The following is a 26,442-nucleotide window of genomic DNA, read 5'->3' on the forward strand; positions in this document are numbered from 1 at the left end:
GCTCAATGTCAATGGGATTCTTCATCTTTCTCAGAATAATCGCCTCAGAGGGCATAAATTCAAATTGAGGAAGGACGGATGTCGGATAGATGTGTGGAAATTTGCCTTTGGCCAGCGGGTGGGTGGTTGGTTGGTGGAACCGACTTCCATTACTTGTTGTTGAAGTTGATAGCCTAAACAAATTTAAAGCTCAACTGGACAGGTATTTCGAACGAACGGAGGGATAAAATGGGAGAGGGTTTTTTTTTTTTTTTTTTTGGCTGATGCTGAATAAGCTTGCTTTCTTGCATCATATGCCTCTACTAATGCTAATGCTAAGTTAGTATTCTTTAAATCTGCAATTTTTGGGAAAATTTAGTTTTGTGCTGATGGATTTCATTTTTATTGTCCATTTTATTTCTAATTCCTCAAGCACCAAGTTCATAAAAAAAACAATATAATATAGCAACATAATAACAACAACAGTAACATCATATTAGTAGCCTTCCTGGGTAGCATAGTTGGTGTAATTGCCATCCCCCCCCCCCCCAAAACTTGGTAGAAAAGACCAGAGTTCAAAATCTGTCAATAATGAGAGGAATTTCTGTGGGTCTTTTTCACAATGTGGCTGAGTTAGTCAGTCTCAGGTTAGGGTAGCATGGTTTTTAGTCCAGCAAGTAGCAAATCGACTACAGAATATACAGTGTAATATGGCCTAAGTTTGCTGATGCAACTCTAAAACCCTACACCCACAAGTACATAATTAGAGATAATTCAGAAATCGAAAAAGGACATCTTGTGAGTCTCGTGTTTTGATCTTATTTTCACATCTGGCAAAGTGATATTAAGGTTGAGGATTAAAAAAATAATTTTAAATCTAGAAAGTTAATCATAGCATTATGAACATATACAATTTATGAAGATATTAGTAGTGGAGTATCTAGCTAATAAAACAGTTACTTTATAAGTTGATATATTAAATTATTTATATCCAAAAACTGGAACCACACACGACCTGTGAACTGCAGAATTTCTGAAGACCTAACCTGCACTGTAGGTAACCCATGGGTACCTGACCCGGTGCAGGATTTTGTGACTTGCTTACCTGAATTTGGCTAAACGATTATGACCACAATGGCTAGCCCCAGAGCTGAATCAGACCACGAATGGTGGGCCTCAGTTGTAGCTGATATGAGACTTCTGTATACTGCCCACCAAATTATGACTACACTCAGTAAGGGTACCTTCACCTTATTGGGAGGTGCCTCCGTAGCCAGGTGGGAAGGAGCAGCAGTGCGTAGCACATGCTTCTTGATTAGACTGGGGTTCGAGCCCGTCACCACCAAATACGGAGGATGCGGAAAGGTCAGGGAATGACCACTGCATATCCCGGAGCAATATGGCCTTAGTTGCTAATGCTCCTAAAAATCAAATAACAACAACAACAACCTTATTGGGTGTAGTCCCTTTATGAGACTAGGGCAACTTCTTCCCTGGCTTATGGTGAGGCACCAATCTAAATATGCACAACTGGGGCTACCTCTGATGCCAGGGAGTTGGAAGTATCCAGCACACTTGTTACGTGTTAAGTCCTTAATCAGTAATAAAGCACGTCCTCTGGTGATAGATTGGGAAGTTTGCCTGTAAGTAGCCCTTTCCCATATAGGATGTTTGTTTTTGATGCCATCCTTGGCATGGGATAGAGGTTTTGACCACAATGGCTAGCCCCAGAGCTAGCCCCAATTACCTTTGGGCCTTTGTTGCTGACATTGGCCAGCCATTCATGTGTTACCCCCAGTGCAGGATTGGCCACTATGATGACCTCACTATGCAGGCTACCTTACCCTGTATTCTTTTCTCTCTCTCCCTGTTGTGGGTGGACTGCCCTCACACAGGGAACTTCCGTCTTCATTTTCCTCCCACTTTCTTGTTCTTCTTCTTCCTCCACAGGGGGACACCTTCTTTCTCTGCCCCCCTCTCTTTACCTGCATTCTACTGCTCCCTTGCTCTATACTCCACTCACTCATTCCTTGAAATTATTATTATTTATTTATTTATTTTATTTTTTTCCATGGGCCACATCAGAAAGCTCAGCCAGAGATCATTCCTTACTGCCTGGCTCATTGCTATATGGTGAAGGATGGACAACAGGGAGACCTTGGTTCTCTAATGGCCCATGGCTAAGTTGCCAGAGGAACAACACACTAACTCACACAGACTCCCCTTAACACACCCACACTCTGGTATTTACAGAGACTGTACCCTCAATACAAGAGACACATACATGGAGTTGGGGGAGACTCCTGGAGCCACTGTATCAAATACACGTATTTGGTACAGCGTATACACGTATACATAATAAATATAGCTTTTTGGTTACTGTATATACTGTACTTTGTTCTTTTAGTGGCATATTGCATAGGTAAATTAAAATGGAGAAAAGTGAAAATTGAATAAAATCTGTCTTTAACTTCTTAAAGGAATTGCACATAATCTCAGGTGTTTTGTAGTATTTTCTGTACTACTGCTCCTTCAGTAACTGAATTGTTGTTTTTGTGACAACAATAGAAAAATACCATGAAATGTCTGAGAATTATCACTCATGTCAGTGAAATGTCTAAAATTTTTTTGAGAAATTAAAGACAAATATTACTCCATGCAGATTGAAGTGCTTAAATTTTCACCTTTATCCATATTGAAGTATCATTGCATTTGCACATTGCTAACAGTATTTATTTGTTACTTGAATGTTATGCTGCTATGCTGAAACAAATAAATCATAACATTTTCTAACAGTAAAATTTGCATTTTATATGATTTTTGTTTTCCTGATGAAAATGTTTCTTTGTTAAATTAGGAGTAGTTTCTGTAGAATTCATTTTATATTGTCAGGTAAATTTTTTTTTTCCTTCATTGTTCTGATGAATTTTTTTCTATTAGACCAGGTGGTATACCAGCTCGAAATTGTAAAGGAGAACGTCTACTCTTATTTATGGGAATAATTGATATTCTTCAAAGTTATCGATTAAAGAAAAAGTTGGAACATACATGGAAATCTGTGTTGCATGATGGAGTAAGTTCATCTTTTTCTTTTTATTAAAGATGTTAAATATTCTCCTGAATCCTTTTTTTTTTTTAATTTCTAAGCAGTAAAATTTTTTAATTAAATGAAAATATTTCAGTATAGTTTCAGAAAATATTTCTGGTTTTAACGTGTTTTCAGCTTCTGTCTAGCGGAATTTCTCTGTAACGGATGCAGACAGGCAATCTGCACTGTTTCATTTAGATTAGCACTTAATTTGATCTCCCCATAACGGACTGCGGGAGAGCTCATGGCCCTTTTTCTAGGAACTTTCTTCCACGTATTGCCTCAATCGTGTGTTTATTTTCTATTTCCGATTCTCTGAATTTTATCAAAGTTTACGTTGTGGTTGTAAACCCTTTTTCAAGAATTTTAAGGCACGTGTAAAACTTCTGATGAATTCGGTGTGTGCAGGGGGGGTGAATTTGGTCGGCCTTTCGTCTTTTGAGTTTTGTTCAGTGTCGTGTGAAGTGCACAATGTCTTCTCGTAAACATTTAACTTTAAAAGATAAAGTCAAACTCATTAATGCGTATGATCGGCAAAAAAATAGTGTTTGCAATCTCGCTGCAAAATTCAAAATCGGGAAGACGCAGGTAAGCGACATCCTGAAGGAAAAAAATTAACTGCTCAAGCAATTTTGGCAACACGGAAATGATCACGTTCAAAAATCATTCCCGAAAACTGTTGGACTTCAAATTGACAATGTTACCTATGAGTGGTTTTGTCACGCACGTGCTAAAAAAATTCCCATTAATGGGCCTATTATTAGGGAAAAGGCTTTGGAGGTTGCAAAATCTATGGGAGTAAATGAGTTCAAAGCTTCTGTGGGATGGCTAGACAAGTTCAAAACTCGGCATAAAATTTCTTGGAAAACCGTAAGTGGTGAAGGTGGATCTGTTGATACTGGGGTTGTAAACAGAGTGGACCGTCAAATTGGAAGAGTTATGTCGTGATTTTGAAGCTAAGGATATTTACAACTGTGATGAAACAGGGTTGTTTTTTAAAGCTCTTCCTGAAAAAACAATGAGTCTAAAAAACGAAAAGTGCCAGGGCGGAAAAATTTCTAAGGAACGCTTGACTATTGTGTACAAATATGCTGGGAGACTTTGAACAACCTCTTGTTATAGGAAAACCACAAAATCCTCGTTGTTTCAAGGGCATAAAGTTGAATCTTTTGAATGTTGACTGGAAGTCTAATAAAAAAGCGTGGATGACACGAGATATCATGAGCGAATGGATAAGTCACTTTAACCAAAACATGATTCGTCAAAACAGAAAAATTATTCTTTTCATGGATAATGCTGCATCTCACCCGCACATTGAATTGTCCAACATTCAAATCATTTTTCTGCCACCAAACACATCTGCAAAGTGTCAGCCCTTGGATCAAGGGATAATAAAAAATTTTAAACTTCACTACAGAAAATGTGTTTTAAGACATCTCATTGCAAACATGAACGATGTAATATGTGCGAGTGACCTTGCAAAGAAAATCAGCATCCTAGATGCGATTCAATGGATTTCCTCTTCAGTAAACGCAATTAGAAAACAAACTGTCGTGAACTGTTTTGTAAAGTCTGGCTTCTCAAACGCAAAAATTGAAGTTGTGAACAGCAATGTGGAGCACCAAGAAGAACAAGAATTTCAACATCTATTGATAATGTACGATACTTCAGCTCCAAGTGACCCTGGCTACAAAGATATAGACCCGAACCTCACTACAGAAGATGGTGCTCTAGATATCAACGACATTATCATCGATATTTTTCAAGAAGTTCCTCATGAGGATGAAGAAATGGAAGGAGATCATTCTGTCGAAGAACATATTAACGACGAACCACCGATGAAAATAGAAGAAGCTCTCATACAAATCAATCATTTAAAAATATTTTTCGCCGCTGAAGAAGATACTGAAGGACTTTCGATGGTTTCTTCACTCCAAACAAATGTTGAAAACAAAATTATCAGCCAGAAGAAGGTGCAGAAGAAAATAAGTGATTACTGTATGTATTTTTCTTAGGATAAAGTCATAATATGCATAGCACAATTGTATGTATAATATTGTGCAAAATCTGTATATAATTTAATTTAATTTTACATTAAACGTGTAACGATTTTTCTTTATCTCTTGTGTATGTAATTGTATATTATTTACAAAAATATTGTTCAAAATCTGTATATATTTTAATTTAATTTTACATTAAACGTTTAACGATTTTTCTTTCTTTCTTTTTTTTTTTCTCCCTCAGACTTCTTGTTAGCGGACACTTCTCTCTAACGGACAAATTTTCGTTCCCCATGGCTGTCCGTTAAAGGGAAGTTTCACTGTATATAGATATATTTTACTGCTACATGTTTAAATTCCAATTATTTTAGTTCTTAATCATTAAACTGAGCTCAAACTTAATTTTTTAATCTTTCAGAAATAAATATAACAGTTTCCATATATGTAAATATCTGAACACTGTGGAAACCTTGGGTCTCGTAGATAGCAAGTTTTTGGATTTTTCCATATTTTGGACAGTAAATGTAACCAAGCATCAGCTATCAAAATGTGTCAAAATCTGAGTACAGGTAAATAGAAAATGTGTCAGCAGCTTGACCACCTACTTTCTGCCAATTCCTCCATCTGATTAACTTCTGCTTAACTGATTTAACTTTCTTTTTTTTTATTTAGTATATTATTTTGTTGTTATGCATTTTGTTATCTCGTTGGGCCATTGGTAAACATTTGGGCATTATGGAGATACAAAGAGGTTACCTGCAAAATTACTTTAGTGATCTTTCATTTTAAAATACAATAAAATAACATGAGTTAAAAATAAACAGGATTGCAAATGCAGTAGACTCTCAATTTTCTGGGATAGATGGTAAAAAACAAATCCCGGATAATCGATTTCTCGGTTAATCCAAAAATACAGAACTCCTCAACATACGTAAATGTAAGATGTAACTTCTTACTTCGTCGAGTTTTACTTAACTTGGGAATGACTAATAACATATTGCAACTATATTATGATTGACAAATCTGAATTCAGCGCGATACTTGTTAATCTTTTGACCATTTTCATATATCCTTATTAGTTTAATTTTCTGATCCAAATCGATTGCTCTCCTTTTCTTGGTAGATTTACTAGTACCACAATCATGCTCTTAGTCGGGTGCCTCCGTAGCCAGGTGGGAAGGAGCAGCAGTGTGTAGCACACGCTTCTTGATTAGACTGGGATTCAAGCCCGTCACCACCAAATACGGAGGATGTGGAAAGGTCAGGGAATAACCACCGCATATTCCCGGAGCAATATGGCCTTAGTTGCTAATGCTCCTAAAAACCAAATAACAACAACAGTGCTCTTAGTCGGCATCATGATAACGGTCAAAATGAAATTTTCTGTAAAGAACTTCACAGGGTTAAGGTGAAAACTCACTGTTATCACTCTGTGCAAGCTCATATTTTACTAAAGCTCATTTCCTGAGGTCACTGCCATAAAACAATAAAAACAATTTGCACTTTCCGGGTTATTGGGCTTTACTGTTTGTGCATTTAATTATAAACGGGTAGTTTGTTTGTTTGTTATTTGGTTTTTAGGAGCATTAGCAACTAAGGCCATATTGCTCCGGGATATGCAGTGGTCATTCCCTAACCTTTCCGCATCCTCCGTATTTGGTGGTGACGGGCTCGAACCCCGGTCTAATCAAAATGGGTAGTTAACTCGATCTTATTGCATTTGCAAAAATACATATAGCTGGAATTCTGTGGGGTTTTACGTTATTATGGTGAAATGTGTGTCCCCTTCACTGAAATCTTCAGTCATATAAAAAAAAAAAAAAAAAAACATAAATTGTAAGAACCTTCTCTTCTTTCCTATTTTTTTGTTTGTGCAATTTGTGCATGCTGTGATCATCGTTATTGATTGCTTATTATTATTATTTATTTTATTTTTATTTTTTTTAAATTTTATAATCCTAAAAAAAAAATAGAGTGAAAAAAAATGTACGTAAATCTGTAGTTGCATAAGTCAGGGATTTACTGTATCAAAAAATATTCAGCAACCTACATAAAAAATTTGGCAATAGATAAAAAACGAAAAAACTTATTACCTACTACTCACATGTCAAATACACGCGAGTAGTAGGTATTTTTTGCAATGTCGATTTTAAATCTAATAGCTTCCTTTCCTTTTATTTTTAACGATGTTGCGTATGATTTGGTCACCAACATTATAATGGTTAATCAAAGCTTTAACGGATGCACCGTTTTCAAACCTTTGAATAATTTCAAGTGTTTCTTTAACTGAAGCGCAACTCTTTTGCGTTTAGCGATAATTTTCACGATTTTGAAACAAAAAAAAAATATTTACTGAAAAAAAAATTTCAACATCCTATTACGGCATACATATGAAGGTCGTTTGTGATTAGTTTATTGCACGCGCTGCAATAAAACTAATTATGATAAAATAAACTCTCAAACATCGCAATAAGTCTGTCAGTATTGTTAGAGATTTTGTGAAAACAAGTTCGTTAGAACGCTGTATTATCCATCATATTGTGTTATGTTTTTCCGCAAGTTTGTATCAGTGTGTTGTAAAAAAAAAAAAAATTAAATAATAAATAAATCTAAAAAGGAATGGCTAAAAGAAATTACTAAGATAAGAGGAACTGAGAGAAATTGCTGGAATTTACAATTAAGCGGAGTTAAACTTCTCACAGACACACCGCTGTAGAGTTTTTTCAGAAGTTCAACTTTATCTGTTATGGACAATGTACGGTGTTTGCGCTTTACACCACGAGAGGCACTTCCTTTATGCATTGGAACCATGGCTGGGGCTAAATGTCAGTAGGTTATAATAATAAATGCAGAAAAACAAGTGGGAATGGCGCCTCTGTAGCCAGGTGGGAAGGAGCAGCAGTGCGCAACACATGCTTCTTGATTAGACCGGGGTTCGAGCCCGTCACTACCAAATACGGAGGATGCGGAAAGGTCAAGGAATGACCACCGCATATCTCGGAGCAATATGGCCTTAGTTGCTAATGCTCCTAAAAACCAGCCAAACAACAAACAAGTGGGAATGGCTTGCCAGTGCTTACTAGTTCACGTCAACAGCTGATGCTGCAACCAAAACAGTAGCGGCAGGTCGGTGCGCTGACCTGGGAAATTTGAAATTACTTTCGCTGAAATTATGTCCGAATTAGCAGTGGAACCGGATTATTGATGGTTGACCTTTTTTTTTTTTTTTTTTTGGTAGTTGTTGGCACATCGGCTTCTGTGGCCACAATGCACCTCCCAAGGTTTTTGCAGTGCTTTGTTCCAAGCCCGAAGCAGAATTCAAACCCGTGGCCTTTGGGTTCCCAGGCAGGCACTTTACCCACCTGGCTAGCCCAGTCGGCTGGTCGACGAGTATTTGAATTTTATGATTTTTCGTTGATTTTTTTTTTTTTCTGGAGTCTTGAAGTGTCTCGCCAAATCGAGAGTCTGCTGTACTATAAATGATGTTTTTATCAAAGTCAAAAAAAGAATAAGCGTTCATATAGAAATGCTTTTAAATCTCCTCCCCAGTGATTAATGCACAATACTTTCCTTTAGTGGCACTGGAAAATTGTTCTTGATCACTGGAAACACCTTCAATTGCTTTAAAATGAATGCAAAAAAAAAAGAAAAAAAAGAAAACCCTACCCCACAGAAGAAAAACACATTATGGTACATTATATTTTTATTCACAGTATGCAACTTTATTCATAATCTCTTGACATATAATGTAGGTACCAAACCATTTTATATATTTTTAGCCAAGCCATTATATATTTGATCTGAAGATAGCCAATAAAACTTAAGATATGGGATAAGACAGTTGTTGGAGCTTTCCTATGTTTTGAATAATATGCATGCCTTGTAACATACTTCAGCCACCTGTGGTCTTGAATGTCGCTTAGACAGTTCAGGAATCAGGAATATTCTCCATAGTTGTGTTCAGACACTTTTAGTATAGCTGCATATTTACATGTTTTCTAGCCAAAATATTTAATGTCTGTACATTACATAATTAAGATAGGTAAAGGTAGCGAATGTGGCATCTAAACAGTTATAAAAAAAATTTGCTATGATTCCTGTGAGTTAGTCGCAATCATCATCATCAGCCATTTTCAATCCACTGCAGGATGAAGGCCTCTCCAGCAACTTTCCAGTTCCTTTTGTTTTCCATCCATTTACTACCCACAAACTCATGAATTTCATCTATCCATCTCCGCCTTTGTCTTCCAGGTTTTCTTCTAGCTCCTCTTGGGTACCATTCTGTTATTTTCTTAGTCCATCTGTCAACATGTCTTCGAGCTATGTGTACTGCCCAAAATCATTTTAGTTCTTTAATTTTGATACGAATGTCCTTTACTTGAGTTTGCTACCTAATCCATATGTTTCTCTTCTTATCTAACAGTCTGATTCCCAATATAATTCGTTCTATTCTTCGCTGTGTAATTATCAGCTTCTCTTCCATTCTTTTGGTGAGTGCCCAAGTTGAACTTCCATGTCATGGTGGGGAGTATACATTGGTTCATTATTTTACGTTTCAGACAAACTGGGATATTGCTCTTCAGTATGTGACTATATTTCCTGAATGCTATCCATCCAAAATTTATTCTTCTCTTGACTTCCAGCCATTTATCATTATTACATCTAATAACTTGTCCCAGATAAGTATATGACTCCACCTTTTCAATTACTGCTCCATCAATCATTATTTCCCTTTCCGTGGCATACTTGTTCATCATTACTTTTGTTTTAGCCATATTCATCTTTAGTCCAAAATCCTTACTAACTGTACAGAACTGATTAAGATTTTCCTCTAATTCTTTGTGATCGTGGCTTATGACCACAGTGTCATCTGCAAATCGTAAATGGTTTAGGTATTCACATTGACTCCCTTCTGCGACCAGTTTAATCTTCTGAAAGCTTCCTTAATGGCAGCAGTAAACAACTTTGGAGATATTGTGTCTCCTTGTCGAACTCCTTTCTCAATTTTAAATTTCCTACTGTCTTTGTCTAGTCTAATAAAAGAGGTAGCGTTCTCATATATTTTCTTCAAAATCATAATATATGGGTATCTATGCCTTGTCTTTCCAGTGCCTGAAACATTGCCTTATGCTGTATGGAGTCAAATGCCTTTTCATAATCCACAAATGCCAGTTATAATGGTGTTTTATATTCATTTGCTTTCTCCATTAGTTCTGATATTACGTGAAGGTGATCCATAGTTGAGAATCCTGTCCTAAAGCCATCTTGCTCTTTTGGTTGATTCTCATCAAGTATTCTTACTAATCTGTTAGTAATGACCCTTGTGAACAACTTGAAGATGTGGGATAACAAGCTAATTGGTCTATAATTTCCAATTTATGATTTATCTCCTTTCTTATGCAGCAAAACTATGATTGCATTATTCCACTGCTTAGGCATCACACCTTTTCTAATGCACTCTGTGAAGAGCCTTGCCAGTTTTTGTGTTATGTCTCTTTCTCCCAATTTTAACAACTCTACAGTAACTTCATCTTCCCCCAGGGTTTTCTGATTTCATTTTCTTCAAAGCATGTTCTATCTCATCAGGAAGAATATCGGATATGTCGTATGTGTTGCTACTTTGCAATCCATCTTCCCCACTGCTGGCATCATTCCCTCTCTCCTTGTATAATTCTCTATAGTAGTTTTCTGCTATTTGAATTATGCCTTCTCTGCTGTTTATAAGTACACACTCGCTATTCTTCAGTTTCAGTATCATTTGTCTTTCTGTATTACTGCTCATGGCTGCTGATTTAAATCCTTTGTTTTCCCTTAATTCTTGTTCTACTTTTCTTGTGTTAAATCTTCTTATGTCCTCTCTGAGTCTCTTTCTAATGGGCTTTACATAACTCAGTATACTCAAATTTTTTCCTTGTCAGTGTTTAACTTGCTCTTCATTTTTCACCTTCGCTTCATCATAACAAGTGTTTCTTGACTAATTTTTTCTTCTTTGGATTTCTGTTTCCCTATAGGTTTCTTGGCCTTTATCACTTTCAGAAAGTTGTAATATTCCTCGTCGATATCTTGGTCCTGAGCAGTCTGCAGAAGCTCAAACTTGTTCTTAAGTTTCAGTACATACTGCTTTTTCTCCTCCTCTGTTATCTCAAAGACCTTTGTATTATTTACTCGAGTCAGTTTTTTCCTTTCCTTTCCTACATCTATATCAAGTGTACATCTTACCATTCTGTGATCACTTCCAACATTTACCTCATTTAGGATGGTAACATCATTTACAATATATCTTCTGTTAGTGAGGATGAAGTCGATTTCATTAGTTGTTAATCCATTTGGACTCTTCCATGTCCACTTTCTGTTCATCCTTTTCTTGAAAAATGTGTTCATTATTGACAATCCTTCAGATTCTGCAAATTTCACAAGTCTTTCACCTCTTTCATTTCTTTCACCAATTCCAAAATTTCCTATAGTTCCCCTTTCTGTGCTATTTTCTCTTTTTCCAACCTTAGCATTGAAGTCCCACATAATAATAGCGTAGTGGGTTTTCTGCTCATCTAGAAGACTCTCAATTTCAGTATACATTTCTTCAACCTCTTCATCATCATGGCTCGATGTTGGTGCATAAATCATTTAACCTTTAGCTTGTACCTCTTAGAAATCTTGAGTATTAGTCTTGACACCCTTGGTGATGTACTTTTGAATTCCAAAATGTTGTTTTTTAAATTTTTATGGACCAGAAACCCAACTCCACCTTCACTCCTTTCACTGTTTCCATTGGTGTACAGCAGATTTCCACTTGATAAACTTATAAGTGATTCATTTCTTCTTCTTGTTTCAGCCAAACTGATGATGTTCCAGTTCTCATTTTCTAATTCCTTTTCCAGCTCTAATATCCTGTCTTCACCGATGAGTGATCTTACGTTATAACAGGCCAAGTTCAGTTTCCATGCATGGCAGCCTAGTCGTACCCAGAGATTCTTAGCACCCTCTGCTTCCACTTTGATCCTATCGCTGCCGTAAGAGGGGGAGTGAAAGCTGCTGGGGACTGAAGGCCATTTGTTTTGTTGTGCTGTTATATGCTGGAGGGTTTGGTCTTTTCCTCTTCACGCTGACCAGGCGTCCTGAAGAGAACCACTCTACACGTTCGTTGCCACCTAAGTGACATAACAGGGCTTACCATCGAGAAGGTGTGCATGAGTGGATTTTAGGGAGGCAGGCCAACCGGACTTCTCCTAAATCTTGTGTAATAGAGAGATGTTGGATCCGTTAGTGTTTTAGGCTGAGTGTCTGATAACACACAGGATACCTGTTCCCCTCTACAATCATAGCAACTAGTAAACTTTTTTCTTTGGTGTTTCTAGTTTTCTTATACATTGCAAATGATATGGGTAGTATAGATAATGTTTTATCTTTGAGACGCTTTCAGCAACTGTGAAGTCGCTAGCTGGTTCTGTATTGCTAACAAATATGTTCAATGCTAAAGCATTTGAGATGTCAGAATACTGAAACATATTTGTAGCACTAGGTCTTGGGTAATCATCCAAAAAATTTCCCAGATTTTTTAAGGTTACAATATCTTTTAAGGGCACAAAAGGTGATATAGTTGTACACGTTGGCACTAATAATATTAAGAGTAGGAGACCGGCAGAATTACTTAACAAGTACAGGTCACTGTTGAACAAAAGCCGAGAATTAGGGTTGAATTTGAAAGTGTCTGCAATTCTGCCCAGACACGATAGGAGGGAGTATATGATGAGAGCCTTGTCGATCAATTCGGCCCTGGAAAGATTGTGCAAGGCTCAAGGGGTAGAATTTTTTTCAGCCTGGACTGTACTTGTTAACAGGAGAGATTGCTTCTACAGGGATGGGATACACTTAAATAGAAAGGGTGCAAGAATATTTGCTGATGCTATCGAGTCAGTGTTAGGTGGGTCGGAAAACTGCTAGCTTTGGGGGAGACAAAGACCAATAGATTGACAGTAGCCACTGGCAGAGGTGAAAGAGATTCTTGCACTGCTTCTATTAGAATGAGCAGAAGCCTGAAAAACAAGATGCATGGTATTTCAGAGACTGCTGGGAGCCATTGCGGTACAAGTAAACACATGGGTTGTGTTAGGGTAGCCAAGAATAGAAACAGGTGCAGATATACTTGCGTGTACACCAATGCTAGGAGTTTAGTAAATAAATTTGATGAATTTGAGGTATTGCTCAAAACATCAAAGGCAGATATTGTTGGGATATCAGAGACGTGGTGTCACACAGATATAAGGAATGCAGAACTGAAATTTGGAGAGTACAACGTCTACAGAAAGGATAGACAGGATAGGAAGGGGGGAGGGGTTATGCTATTAGTTAAGAAACACATAAAAAAACCAAGGAAGTGAAGCCAGTCGACATCGCTGGACAGTGCAGTGTTGAGTCAGTTTGGTGTGACATAAGCATTGGGAGATCAAAATTGAGAGTAGGAGTGTGCTATAGGCCTAATGACTCTGATGAGTATAATAAGGAACTGTACAGGGAAATAGAGTGGGCCAGTAAATCAGAGAGTCTTATAATGGGAGATTTTAATTTCCCAGATATTGACTGGAATTTGGGGGCTGGTTACTCACACACTAGCAGAGCTTTTGTGGATTTATTGGATGATTGTTTTCTACATCAGCATGTTCGGGAGGCAACTAGAGGGAGTAATACTCTTGATTTGATTATCAGCAGTGATTCTTCATGCATTAAGAATCTGCAGATAAATGAACCACTAGGTGGCAGTGATCACAGTGTGCTGAAGTGGGATTTACTCAAAGAGGTAACTACCATTAGGGGTAAAGGGAAGGGTTATTGCTTCCGTAAAGGCGACTACGATGGACTGAGACAGTATTTAAATTCTATACAGTGGGACCAACTGATGATGTTACCAACAGCAAATTCAAAATGGGAAGCATTCAAAGAACTTATCTTGGAAGCTACTAGGCTTTACATACCAACGAAGAAATATTGTTCAAGGTTTAGGCCAAAATGGATGTCAGATGAACTAATGAGGCATATGGCAGAGAAGAAAAATGCATGGGATACTTACAAATTAACACATGACACAGAAGTCTATGATAGATACAAGTTGATATGCAACCAAGTTACAAAGGAGGTTAGGCAGGCGAAGGCAGATTACGAGAAATCCTTGGCAAGGGATGCAAAGAAAAACAGCAAAGAGTTCTTTACTTATGTAAACTCTAGAAGGAAGGGGATGAATCAGATTGGTCCACTTGATATTGATGGATCAACTGTTGATGATCCTGCTCAGGTAGCTAACAAACTAAATGAATATTTTGCATCGGCATTCACACGTGAGGAGTTATTCAGCGAGGGGAATGCCAGAGGTGTATTCAACTCTAGCAGTAAGCTACAGAATCTTGAAATAACTGGGAGTAAAGTGGAGGAGAAACTGTTGAAGATAAACACAAGGCACCCGGGGTGGATGGGATCTATCCAGTTATATTAAAGGAGGCAGCAAAGGAAGTAAGCAAACCCTTAGCCATAATTATGAGAGCTTCCTTGGACTCAGGGGAGGTACCCATAGACTGGAGATGTGCAAATGTGACCCCAATTCACAAAGGAGGATCAAAGGCTGACACAAGTAATTATAGACCTGTGAGCTTAACTTCTGTTCCAGGAAAATTAATGGAGGCACTGGTTAAAGAAGCACTGCAGAATCATTTAGACAAGACTTCAGTTATTGCTCGGACACAGCATGGTTTTGTTAAGGAGAAGTCTTGCCTGACCAATTTTATTGGGTACTATGATGCAGTCACAAAAGAACTGGATGCAGGAATAGCTTTGATATTATATACTTGGATCTTAGAAAGGCTTTTGATACTGTTGCACATGGAAGACTGCTACACAAATTGGAGCAGTGTGACATTGGAGGCAAGTTGCTGCTATGGATAAAGGGGTGGTTGAGGGGGAGAAGACAGAGAGTGGTAATCAATGGACACTGCTCAACGTGGACTAATGTTATTAGTGGAGTCCCTCAGGGCTCAGTGTTGGGTCCATTATTGTTTTCTGTATTTATAAATGATATTGATGATGGTATATCAAGCTTAATGTCCAAGTTTGCAGACGGTACAAAGGTTGGCAGGGTTGTCAAGGACACTACTGACTCTATGCTGCTGCAACAGGATCTGGAAAGGTTGAGCAGATGGGCTGAGAGGTGGCAAATGAAGTTTAACATTGACAAATGTAAAGTACTACACATGGGAAACAGCAACCCCAGAGCAACGTATCAACTCTGTGGTACTACACTGACAGTGGTAGAGAATGAAAGGGACTTGGGGGTGTTTGTGCAGGCAGATATGAAGTTCTCTGAGCAGTGCAGACGGGCTGCAAGAGTAGCTCATGGAGTATTGTCAATGATATACAGGAATTTTTCCAGCAGGGATAAGGAGGTGATTATTCCCTTGTATAAGGCAATGGTCAGGCCACACCTAGAGTACTGTATACAGGTCTGGAGGCCTCATTTCAAGAAGGATGTAGAGCTGCTGGAACGAGTACAGAGAAGGGCAACAAGATTAGTGAATGGAACAAAGGGGTGCTCTTACGAAGAAAGGCTTAAGTTTTGCAAATTACAGTGTCTGGAGACTAGGCACCAGCGAGGTGATCTGATAGAGGTGTATAAAGCCTTGAATGGTTTGAGCATGCTCAATGCTGATGGGATTCTTTCTCTAGCTCAGAGTAATCACCTGAGAGGGCATAAATTCAAATTGAGGAAAGACAGATGTAGGATAGACGTGCGGAAATTTGCCTTTAGCCAGTGGGTGGTTGGTTGGTGGAACAGACTTCCATCCCTTGTAGTGGAAGTTGATAGCCTAAATAAGTTTAAGGCTCAGCTGGACAGGTATTTTGAACGAACAGAGGGGGGAAGTGGGTTTTTTTTTTTTTTTTTGGCTGATGCTGCATAAGCTTGCTTTCTTGCATCAAATGCCTCTACTAATGCTAATTCAGAGCAGTAACTTGCCTCTATTTTCATATCGAAAACATCAAAACATTAAAATATAAGTAAATTGTATCAGAATTATTGTTTGGATCCAATTTCTTTGTGACAACCTGATGGTACTTAATCAGATGATTTTTACCTTATTTTAATATAATCAGCCCCAGCTGCCTTGTTTATCTTGAACTTCAACGATTTCTCTCTTATTGTCATTCAGAGACAACTGTTGTCATAAATTAGCCTTATCTTCATTCCCATTCAAATTATCTTGCATTATTCTTTAAATTTTGATTCCATATTTTTTTTGGCACATAACTTAAAATTACATGTGCTGCCTACTCAATTACCTTTTGAACTACCAATGTGATTACAAGAGTCATTTGTACCCCAATCTGTAATGATTTCTCCCTTAATCCACGGATACTCTCATTATTATAGATAAAAATTACCTCTTTGCTGCTTATTTTAACATAATCAGCTCCAGTTTGTTTATTTTTATCTTCAACAATTTTTATCTTAACTGTCTTTCAATGATCTTAAATTTATATTACTCCCTGTCAGTAATACATGGACTTCTGATGTCCTCATCTCTAATTGTTGCTTCACATGTAAACATAAATGCAAAACAATTTCTTTCGATATATTTATATCACTAGTACTTAATATCAATTGGATGTGAATAACATAAGTACTGGTTCTTTGCTTATTATGCACTCTCGTAGTGTTCACATAGGAAAAGAATTTTTTACTATTTTCTTTTGCACTATTGACCCAAGGATTCTAGTATTATTTCTCTCCGAGTAAGCAGATGACTACATGATGAATTCTGTGACTACAAACTAAGTTATAGATCTAGGATTCTCTCTCCTCTGGCAACTTACTATCATCCCATATATTTTTCTCTCAGTCACTAAGCTTATCTGTTCATATGACATCCATTTTGGTGTATACGTTGAATTTCTTACTTCTACCCGATGTTGTAAAAGTAGGAGGTTGAATAAATTTAACCCAGCAGAGTTATTACTATTTCTATTACTATTACTAATTATTACTAATTCTTATTACTAAGAATCATGACAGTAATGGTGCTGTGGGTCTAACAGACCCCAAATTTACTTTATTTCATCCAAAAGGTTTTTTTTTTGTATTATGCTTGGTATTGTGTATTGTGCAGCATGTATGCCAGTGCTGTTGATCTTTTATTAATGGATTGCAAACTTATTAAATGTAATTTTTTTTAAATAAAAAAAAAAATAAGTGTTAATTAAGTTTAAAAATTTTTTCACCTTTCATTTTCAATGTAGTGACTCTAATATTGAGTATTGCAGTTGTAATTATTTTAATATATTATATTATAATATAATTCTCTACATATTATAATATAATTATAATTGCTATTATCTTATTATAATTCTGTACAGTGGGACCAACTGATAATGTTACCAACAGAATATATTGGTAACATTATCAGTTAGTTTTATATCAGTATTGGTATAAAAGCCTAATGGAAGCTACTAGGCTTTTATACTGATTAAGAAATACCGTTCAAGATTTAGGCATGAATGGATATCAGATGAACTAATGAGACTCGTGGCAGGGATGCATATAAATTATCAGGTGACAGAGAAACCTATGATAGATATAAGCTAATCTGTAATCAAGTCACAAATGAGATTACGAGGAATTTTTGGCAAAGAATGCTAAGAAAAACAGCAATTACTTCTTTACTTATATAAACTCTAGAAAGAAGGGGATGAATAAGATTGGCCCATTTGATATCAATGGTTCGACTGTTGATCATCATGCCCAGATAGCTGACAAACTGAATGAGTATTTTGCATCTACATTCACACATGAGGAATTCCTTAGGGAATTGAAGGACAGAAGCTTATTAAACTCTAACAGGGAGTTTAATGATTTTTTAATAACTGAGAGCAAAATGGAGGAGAAATTGTTGAAGTTAAACATAAGAAAGGCACCTGGGGTGGATGGGATTTATCCAGTTATATTAAAGGAGGCGGCAAAGGAAGTAAGCAAACCCTTAGCCACTATCAGAGTCACAATTATAATTCTAACACTATGGTTACGGATTTCTTCACACTGGGAAATGTAATGTTTTGTGTGAGACTAGGTACATTGAGTGGACAGAAATCATGGGATACCTACCTTGTAATGCGAAGGCCCACCTTTTGCCCAGATAAGGACAGTCATACGGTGAGGCATTGAGTCAGCTAGTTCACAAAAGCGTTCCACAAGTATTTCCACCATGCTTGCTGCACCACTGTCCATAATCCCGTCGCATTCCTAGGTGAGGATCCAAAGCTTGAACGGGTCTTTCCACAGCATCCCAAAGATGCTCCACAGAGTTCATGTCTGGTGAACGGGGGGAGGCCATTCCATGGTGGTAAAATCTGTGGAATGCTCTTCAAACTATGTTCTAATCACCATGACTCTGTGGGGAAGCACATTGTCCTGCTGGAAGAGTCCATTTCTTGTGGTTGCTATGAACGGATGCAGATCGTCTGCAACGATGGACATGTAACTTGGATCATTCAGGGATGCATCTAGACGTACCTGAGGTCCCAACATGTGCCAGTTGAACACGCCCCAGACCATCACCAACCATTCGTCTTTATAGAGCTCTCATCAGGTCTCTCTTGCACTATGGCTCTCCAGTGTATGACTCTGCAAGGAAAAGTACTTTAGAGTGATTGAACACGATCCAGCACAGTGCTCTGAGAGTTTCTCTAGGGGCTTTCAGAACCTCCCCAGTTCACAGCCTTTACATTGATGCCCATGAACCTCCCTTATATCTTCGGAGAAAAACATTACTTTTGATGTATGCTGCAAAACTCTACAGTCTTTCCTCTCACCCTAGTTGGAGATGCCTGTACAATACCAAATGGGAGTCATTTTACAACAGTAAACCAAATGAAAATGGTCCTGCTGCACTTAGACTTAAAGAACTGACTCAAACATGGAATATACACCGAAGAGCCGAAACATTGTGACCACTACCTAATATAATGTTGGTCCTCCACATGCAGCCAAAACAGCTCGTACCCAGCGAGGCATGGACGCTACAAGATTTCTAAATGTGTCTTGTAATATCTGGTACCAACACATAACCAGCAGATCCTTTAACTCCTGTAAGGTCCGTGGTTGAGACGCTGTAGATTGGAGTTGCTGTTCCAACACAAACCACATATGCTTGATGGGATTGATGTCTGGGGAATTTGGAGGCCAGGGCAATACCTGGAAGTCTTCCTCATATACTGCGAACCAGTCTCGAATAGTCCAGGAAGTGTGGCATGGCGCATTATCCTGCTGAAAGACAGCCCCACCAGAGGGAAAGACTGTTGCCATGAAAGGGTGTACCTGGTCAGCAATGATGTTTAGGCAGGTGGTAGATGTCAGAGTGCCTGCCACATGGATGATTGGATCCAGAGTATCCCAGCAGAACATCGCCCAAAGCATGACACTGCCGCCACCGGCTTGTTTTCGTCCCACAGGAGAGGGGGATGCCGGAAACTTTGCTCTAGAGACTAAACATGGGTTTCACCACTTCAAGCCTCCAATAAGCAAAGTGGTGGTATTTCACATGTTGATGAAAGTCATCTACGACCTTTTTACCCATTTATGGACAAATTCAATGGAAAAGTTTGGACAAATACAAGCAGTTGCTCTTAACATCTCAAAGGCTTTCGATCGTGTTTGGCATAAAGGTCATAAAAGCTTCCATCTTATGGTTTTTCCACTGTTTTTTTTTAATTGGTTATCCAGTTTTCTCTCTGATCACTTGGTGATAGTAGATGGCTCTCTGTCTTCTAACTTCTCCACTAATGCTGGTGTCCCTCAAGTTTCAGATCTTTCCTCCACTCTTTTCCTCTTGTTTATTTATGACCCTCTTCCATTGACTGGAAATCCTATCCATAGTTTTGCTGATGATAGCACATTGCATTCCACTTTCCATTTTGAAAAACCTTGCCCTGCTCAATCAGCTTCAACTCCTCGAATATCCTCTACCAATTCCTTAAATGCCAATCTCCATGTAATTCTCCAGTGGGGTAAAGACAACTTAGTAGACTTCAATCCTTCTAAAACTCAGTCTTGTCTTATATCTCGCAAAAAAGGATTCTTCTGCTCCTATGCTTATCTTTGGTGACACTCCGATTTCTAGGCAAAATGATATATCTGTTTTGGGGATTACTCTGACTTCTAATCTCTCTCTTGGTGCAAGCATATTACAAATATTGCTTCCTTTGCATCTAAAAAACTTGGTTTTCTCTTTCGCTGTCGGCGTTGCTTTTCTTCCAAACAGCTGTTCACTCTGTACAAATCGCAAATCTGTCCAACCATGGAATATTGTTCCCACATCTGGGGCGGTGCCCCCAAAACCTCTCTCAGGCTGCTAGATTCCATTCAGAAGAGTGCAGTTAGGTTAATTAATGACTCCTCTCTAACAGAATCTCTCCACTCTGTCTCACAGACGTTCTGTTTCTGCTGCATGCCTTTTCTATAGATACTTCCATGGACACTGTTCTTCTGAATTGGCTTTTATAATTCCCGCTCTCTCTCTCTCTCTCTCTCTCTCTCTCTCAAAACAGTCTGAACACATGCTGCCACCAGTCAACATCCATTTAGTGTCCAACTTCAAACTCACAGAACCAACTTTTCATCTTCCTTGATTATTCATTCAACTGCTGCTTTCTGGAAAACCTTCCTTTATATGTATTTCCTGAAAATTACAGTCTACAGAAGTTCAAGTCTGATATCAACAAATATCTTCTTTCATCTTCTCAACCTCCAACCCAAGCACGGTACTAAGTACAGTCAGTCCTCGTATAACACGTGTTTACACTACGTGAATTCGATCATACACGATTTATAAATAGGGGAACGATATCTTATATAACACGAACCGAATTCGGTTATGCACGATTCGCCTTTGTGTTTACAAGAAATGGCAGTCGAACGCAGAATCACCCCAACTGAACGCAAGATGATAGGAATAAGGAGAAGATTCTGAAAATGTATTTGTTTTTTATATCAGTGAAGGGGAAACACATTTCATCATAATAACGTAAAAACCAACACAATTCCAGCTATCCGTATAATCGCAAATGCAATTAGATCGAGTTACTACCAGTTTATAACAGATTCCACTAGCAGAAACGCAACTGGAAATTGTTTTTATTGTTTTATGGTAGTAACCCCTAGAAATGTGCTTTAGTAAAATGTGAGATGTTAATCTCTGCCTTTACCGTGTTGTTACACGCGCTACAGTTGCTACACGCACGCAGCTTTGTTTATGCGTATCAAGTGTGACTCCTCGTTTTGTAATTGTACTTTATTCCCTAAAAACGAGTAAAATAGGTTTTTTTTATGGAAACCCCATACACGAAACGTATCAAAACCTATAGTACTTAGTACCGTGCATGGGTTGAAGGAGAAGTATGGGAGGGATGGGGTGCCGGAAACTTTGCTCTAGAGACTAAACATGGGTTTCACCACTTCAAGCCTCCAATAAGCAAAGTGGTGGTATTTCACCGGTTGATGAAAGTCATCTATTAAAAGGTGTGAAAAGGAAGCGTCCTGGTGCACATTCAGAGAGAAAAAGAAAAACAATACTGTATCGATAAACAGAGGCGGACTGGGTCAAAAATTCTTACCCGGGAAAATTTATAGTGGCCTCATACTATGGTTTATGGCCAAAATCACACCGGCCACCGGGGTTTCCCTGGTAAGGCTTACGGCCAGTGCGCCTCTGTCGATAGAGAAAAAATATGAAATTGTGAAACGCTTTGAGCGAAATGAAAGACCGTGTGATATTGCACGTGCTACAGGCCTAAATGAGGCAATGCCGAGAATTAGAAAGAATGCAGAGAAAATAAAAACAACTTTCATAGCAGGAACAACTCAAAGTGTAATTAAAATCCATTAGATTAAGACACAAAGAATTGGAAGAGATGGAATGGTTGTCATCTGTGTGGATAGAAAATCAAACAAAAAACAAGTTTGCTTACGATAGAAGCAAAAGCATTAGCAATATTTTATTACGTAATAGTCGTAATAAAATACATAAGTATTTTATTACGACTATTATGTACACATTTGTATATACGTAAGTATTTTATTACGATTATTTATTGTATTTGATAATGTTTTGGTTACAAATGTGTGTTCAGTCTTGGGTGGTCTGCACCTAACCATATTTATCCCACAGGGCCTGTTGTTTATATTGCACGATTTTGCATTGCACGAGGGTTTCTAGGAACACAACTATTGTGCTATACGAGGACTGACTGTACTATAGGTTCTAATTCCTCTGGTTTTTGGGGTGTTCATAAAAAAAAATAAATAAATCAGCAGATTTCCAAGCCAGTTATCTTACTGAGTTTACATATTGGAGACACTTGCTTTGCTAGTGCAACACAGGTCTGCCATTGCACATTTTTAACATCATGTATGTGGAGCAGTCAGACATAAGTTTACAAGATGTATAATTTTGAAATGATAGGACCCACACTTACAGTTGTTATGTTAGATGGATTTGTTAAGCATTGCTGGTAATGCTGTAAGTCAGCTAATCCACTATCTACCACTACCACTCAGTTGGATATGGCATCTCTGCTTGAACAATATTCCAAGAACAGTTTCTTTGCTCCAGTTTGTTCTTTGAATACAAGAAATGTGTTGACTGTAGAAAACTACTGGATGCCCATGGAAGTTTGCAGCAAAGATATTATTATTGGCAGAGCATAGTCAAAAGGTGTGCAGAATCATGATGAAAGAGTTAATATAGAGAACTGAGAAAGGAGCAGTTGTTCCATGACAGCAAGAGTTTAGATGGTATTTCACTTGTTGAAAATGCAGTTTGCTACAGAATATTAGTCTGAGTTGATTGCATCATCATCAGTCAAAAATTAATGTTTAACAAAATGTGTACACTTTGGTGCCTCAAGAATTATCAAAATACCAGAAGAAACTTCATCAGGCTTATGTGCTGTAATTTTTGAAAGGATGTTCTGTAGGTGGTCAAGGATTTCTCAAGCGCATCCCATTTCTTATCCCACAGGTGATAAGGAATGGGTTCATTACCATTCCAAAACAAAATATACCAGAATGGAATGTCAGCTCCCTGGTAACCACGATAAATAAATAATCAAGATTGTAAAGTCAGTTGTTAAAGTGATTGATATAGTGTTTTAGCACCACAGTGTAAATTTTCTACAAACAGGCATAGCCATCCATGGGTATGACTTGTTTAATACTGAAAAGTTCATGTGGCCTTTGTTTCTCCAGAAAGGTATTCTGCTACTACTTGACTGCATACAGCCACACTCAGTGGTGGGAACCGACACCTTTTGCAATGAAGCAAGAGATGGAGAATTGTCTGATCTGGTGCTTGGCAATTTTGTCTTTTTTTCTAGTGACAAAGCAGCATTTGGAGGCTATAAGTTTCTAAGTGATAATGATGTGAAAACAGCCACAAGACGATGGCTGGGTGAAAAGAACACAGACTTCTCTACACAGGTAATAGAAAAACTCAATCCATGGTATGGAATGAGTTTTTTTCTATTGGTGGTAATGGCCTTTACAGGGCATGTGTCAAAAATTAGTGGGACGACACTATAATTACCCTGCTGCTGTTGTTGTTGTTATTTGGTTTTTAGGAGCATTAGCAACTAAGGCCATATTGCTCCAGGGATATGCGGTGGTCATTCCCTGACCTTTCCGCATCCTCCATATTTGGTGGTCACGGGCTCGAACCCTGGTCTAATCAGGAAGCGTGTGCTAGGCACTGCTGCTCCTGCCCACCTGGCTACAGAGGTGCCAATTACCCTGCATTTCACATACTTGTAATAGATAACCTCAAACTATAGGTTTTGTAAAATTACTTTAGGACTGCCCTTCTATTTAAGTGTGTCAAATTGGGGTTTATAAGTATGCCCTTATGACATAATAGTGACAACTGAAAGAAAGAGTTCAAACACAGAGTTCCTACTGTTGCATTTTTTATTGGATTTACAAACTCATATTGTAGCCTTTCGCAAATTTATAAAGCTTTACCATTTTTAAAATAAAATATGGAATAATGAAATTTTTTGAGCTGTTATGTACTTTACTTAACATGTACTGCACATTACTTAACACATTTGCTGCCACCTATATTTGAGGGGCCCATGCAATGTGTCATAATTTTCTGAATGTTGAGAAATAACAACATTCTGAAAATTTGTAAATAATAGTTGAAAAATAGAAGTCTAAATTTATAGCTAAATGCTTACTTTTAGGGCAAGTGCTGTAAATCAGAACAAAACTCAATTATTGTATATACACTAATTGAGTATATACACTAACCTCAACACAAGCAAAAAACAAATAAAAAATATGTACCAAACTAATAAACAAAAACGAATTCTTAGAGCTAACAGCTCAGAGTTTAGTTTTTGTGCTGACAGAATCAAGTAGTTCATTTCATGTGCCTTTACTTTTTTTTCACTCATATTGACCTTAAGAGTGACCACATATGGCATGTTGGGTGATACTTATATGCCTCGATGCAGCAAATGTGTTAACATATGTTTTTGGCAAAATACATAAATGACAAAATCTGTTAGATAAAAGTTATTAATGTTTAGATTAGTTTGATTAATTTATTGTCCATGGGAATCTGTTTGCTGTTCTTTTCAGTCATTTCCAATTTTGAACGACCTTGCATCTATGTAGATGCAAAGAGTGTTAGTCATACAATTTGATGTGTAAAATGGAGTTGGGTTCCAGTTATAAGCATGAGCTAAAAAATACTATTACTACTTGTGTGAATGTTTATTTCTGTTTTAATTATATTGTATAAACCATTCTTTGTACATAACTCCAAAGCTGTTGGTGATTTTTTATAAGCAAAAATGTTCTTGTTTACTCATATACTTTAACTCATAATTATGGCTTCTCAGATGCAGTTCATCTCTATTATATTTTGTAATTATATTTCCTGCTCTGGTCACCATAGCAGGAAACACTTACCCTTGGGGTGTTGTATATCAGATCACTACAAATAAATTCCCCAGAGGAGAAGTCATTAACTCTACTATGACCTCACAAGGAACTATGACAACCACCTTGAACCAATCTATAATCAATATATCAGACGCTCTCTTTCCTAATGAGAACCAACCACTGACCTCATCCCAATTTGCAATAATCTAACAGAACAAGGAGTATAATACTGCACAAGTAGAGCAGTCCTTTACTGCTGACGAACTGTAGCAGGTCCTTGCCATAATGAAGGAGAGAAAATGTCCTGGTCCAGATCTCCTGGAACCTGAAATTGTCAAAAAAACTGTACAAACAAATTCGCCCATTTTCCTGGATTTATTTAATGTCTTAGCACAGGATCCTTTTCCACAGATTGGAAACTGGCAAATGTGAAACTTTTCTTCAAATAGGCCTCTGGGGTTGGGTATATTCATACTATGATTTTTTAGTGTTTCTCACCAACCATTGAAGTAAAAATGAAAGACGAAAACCAAATTCTTAAAATTTTTAATATTTACAATAAATTTATTTACAAACAAAACAAAATACCATATTACTGATGATAGTAATTTTAAAATAAGACAACTGTGATATACAGTAAATATACAAATACCGAATTTAAAATACTAACTGAAGCTTTCAAAGGCTTCTGCCTTCTTTCTCAACAGTGTACTTCTATTCTGCGGTGCATGATTAAATACCAGCAGGTTCACGGTGCGTCTCACGTAAACGTATACTGTTCCCGTTGGAACCGGAAGTGGCTCGGGAGCGTTTCAGGCAAACGTTCATCCCCTCCAGGGATTACTGCCTCAAAGAGGGAATGAATGCGTGTGCCCCCATCTCTATTTATATTATTCTCTATAGAACTAATTCGTAAGCTCTCAAGCCACTTGCGGTCCCAAAATCTATGCGCCCAATCGGTGATGACAGCTTCGTCTGGGGAGATTTGATGTTGCTTCTCCCAAAAATGTTCAGCTACAGCGGATTTACCATAGTCTGCATTTCTTATCGCATTTGTGTGCTCCCCCAGATGATCTTTGAGACGCCGTTTTGTTTCTCCCACATAACACTCCCCACACTCCGGGCATTTAATACTATATACGACCCCACTCATATTTTCATTTAAGACAGGGTCCTTCACCTGTGACACAATTGTGTGCAGCTTCCTGCCTGGGAGCTACACACAACGTGTCTGGTAATTCCTTAATATACGAGCTAAACGCTCGGATAGTAGGGAATGTATGCGGTGGCTATTGGCGTGAAGGACTCACTTCTACTCTGCCCTCCACTAATGTATTTCTCTATGATCCTCCGGGGGTAGCCACACTTCAAAAGATCCGCCATAACAAGTTCACACTCCA

General features: G+C 37.8%; 1 protein-coding gene across 4 annotated transcripts in view; it reads left to right on the top strand.

Annotated features, from left to right (window-relative positions):
- The window catches only part of LOC150088291 (phosphatidylinositol 4-phosphate 5-kinase type-1 alpha-like), a 743,292-nt gene that overhangs the window by 454,874 nt on the left and 261,976 nt on the right, over positions 1 to 26,442 (top strand). For all 4 annotated transcript variants that reach the window (XM_090370677.1, XM_090370676.1, XM_090370679.1 and 1 more), the window contains one exon: positions 2,920 to 3,052. In XM_090370677.1, the coding sequence (XP_090226803.1) occupies positions 2,920 to 3,052 (133 nt within the window). The remainder of the gene's footprint in view (positions 1 to 2,919; positions 3,053 to 26,442) is intronic.

This window comes from Mastigoproctus giganteus, chromosome 3 (assembly GCF_048544385.1).
Source record: "Mastigoproctus giganteus isolate SK-2022 chromosome 3, ASM4854438v1, whole genome shotgun sequence".
NCBI classification, from domain to species: domain Eukaryota; kingdom Metazoa; phylum Arthropoda; class Arachnida; order Uropygi; family Thelyphonidae; genus Mastigoproctus; species Mastigoproctus giganteus.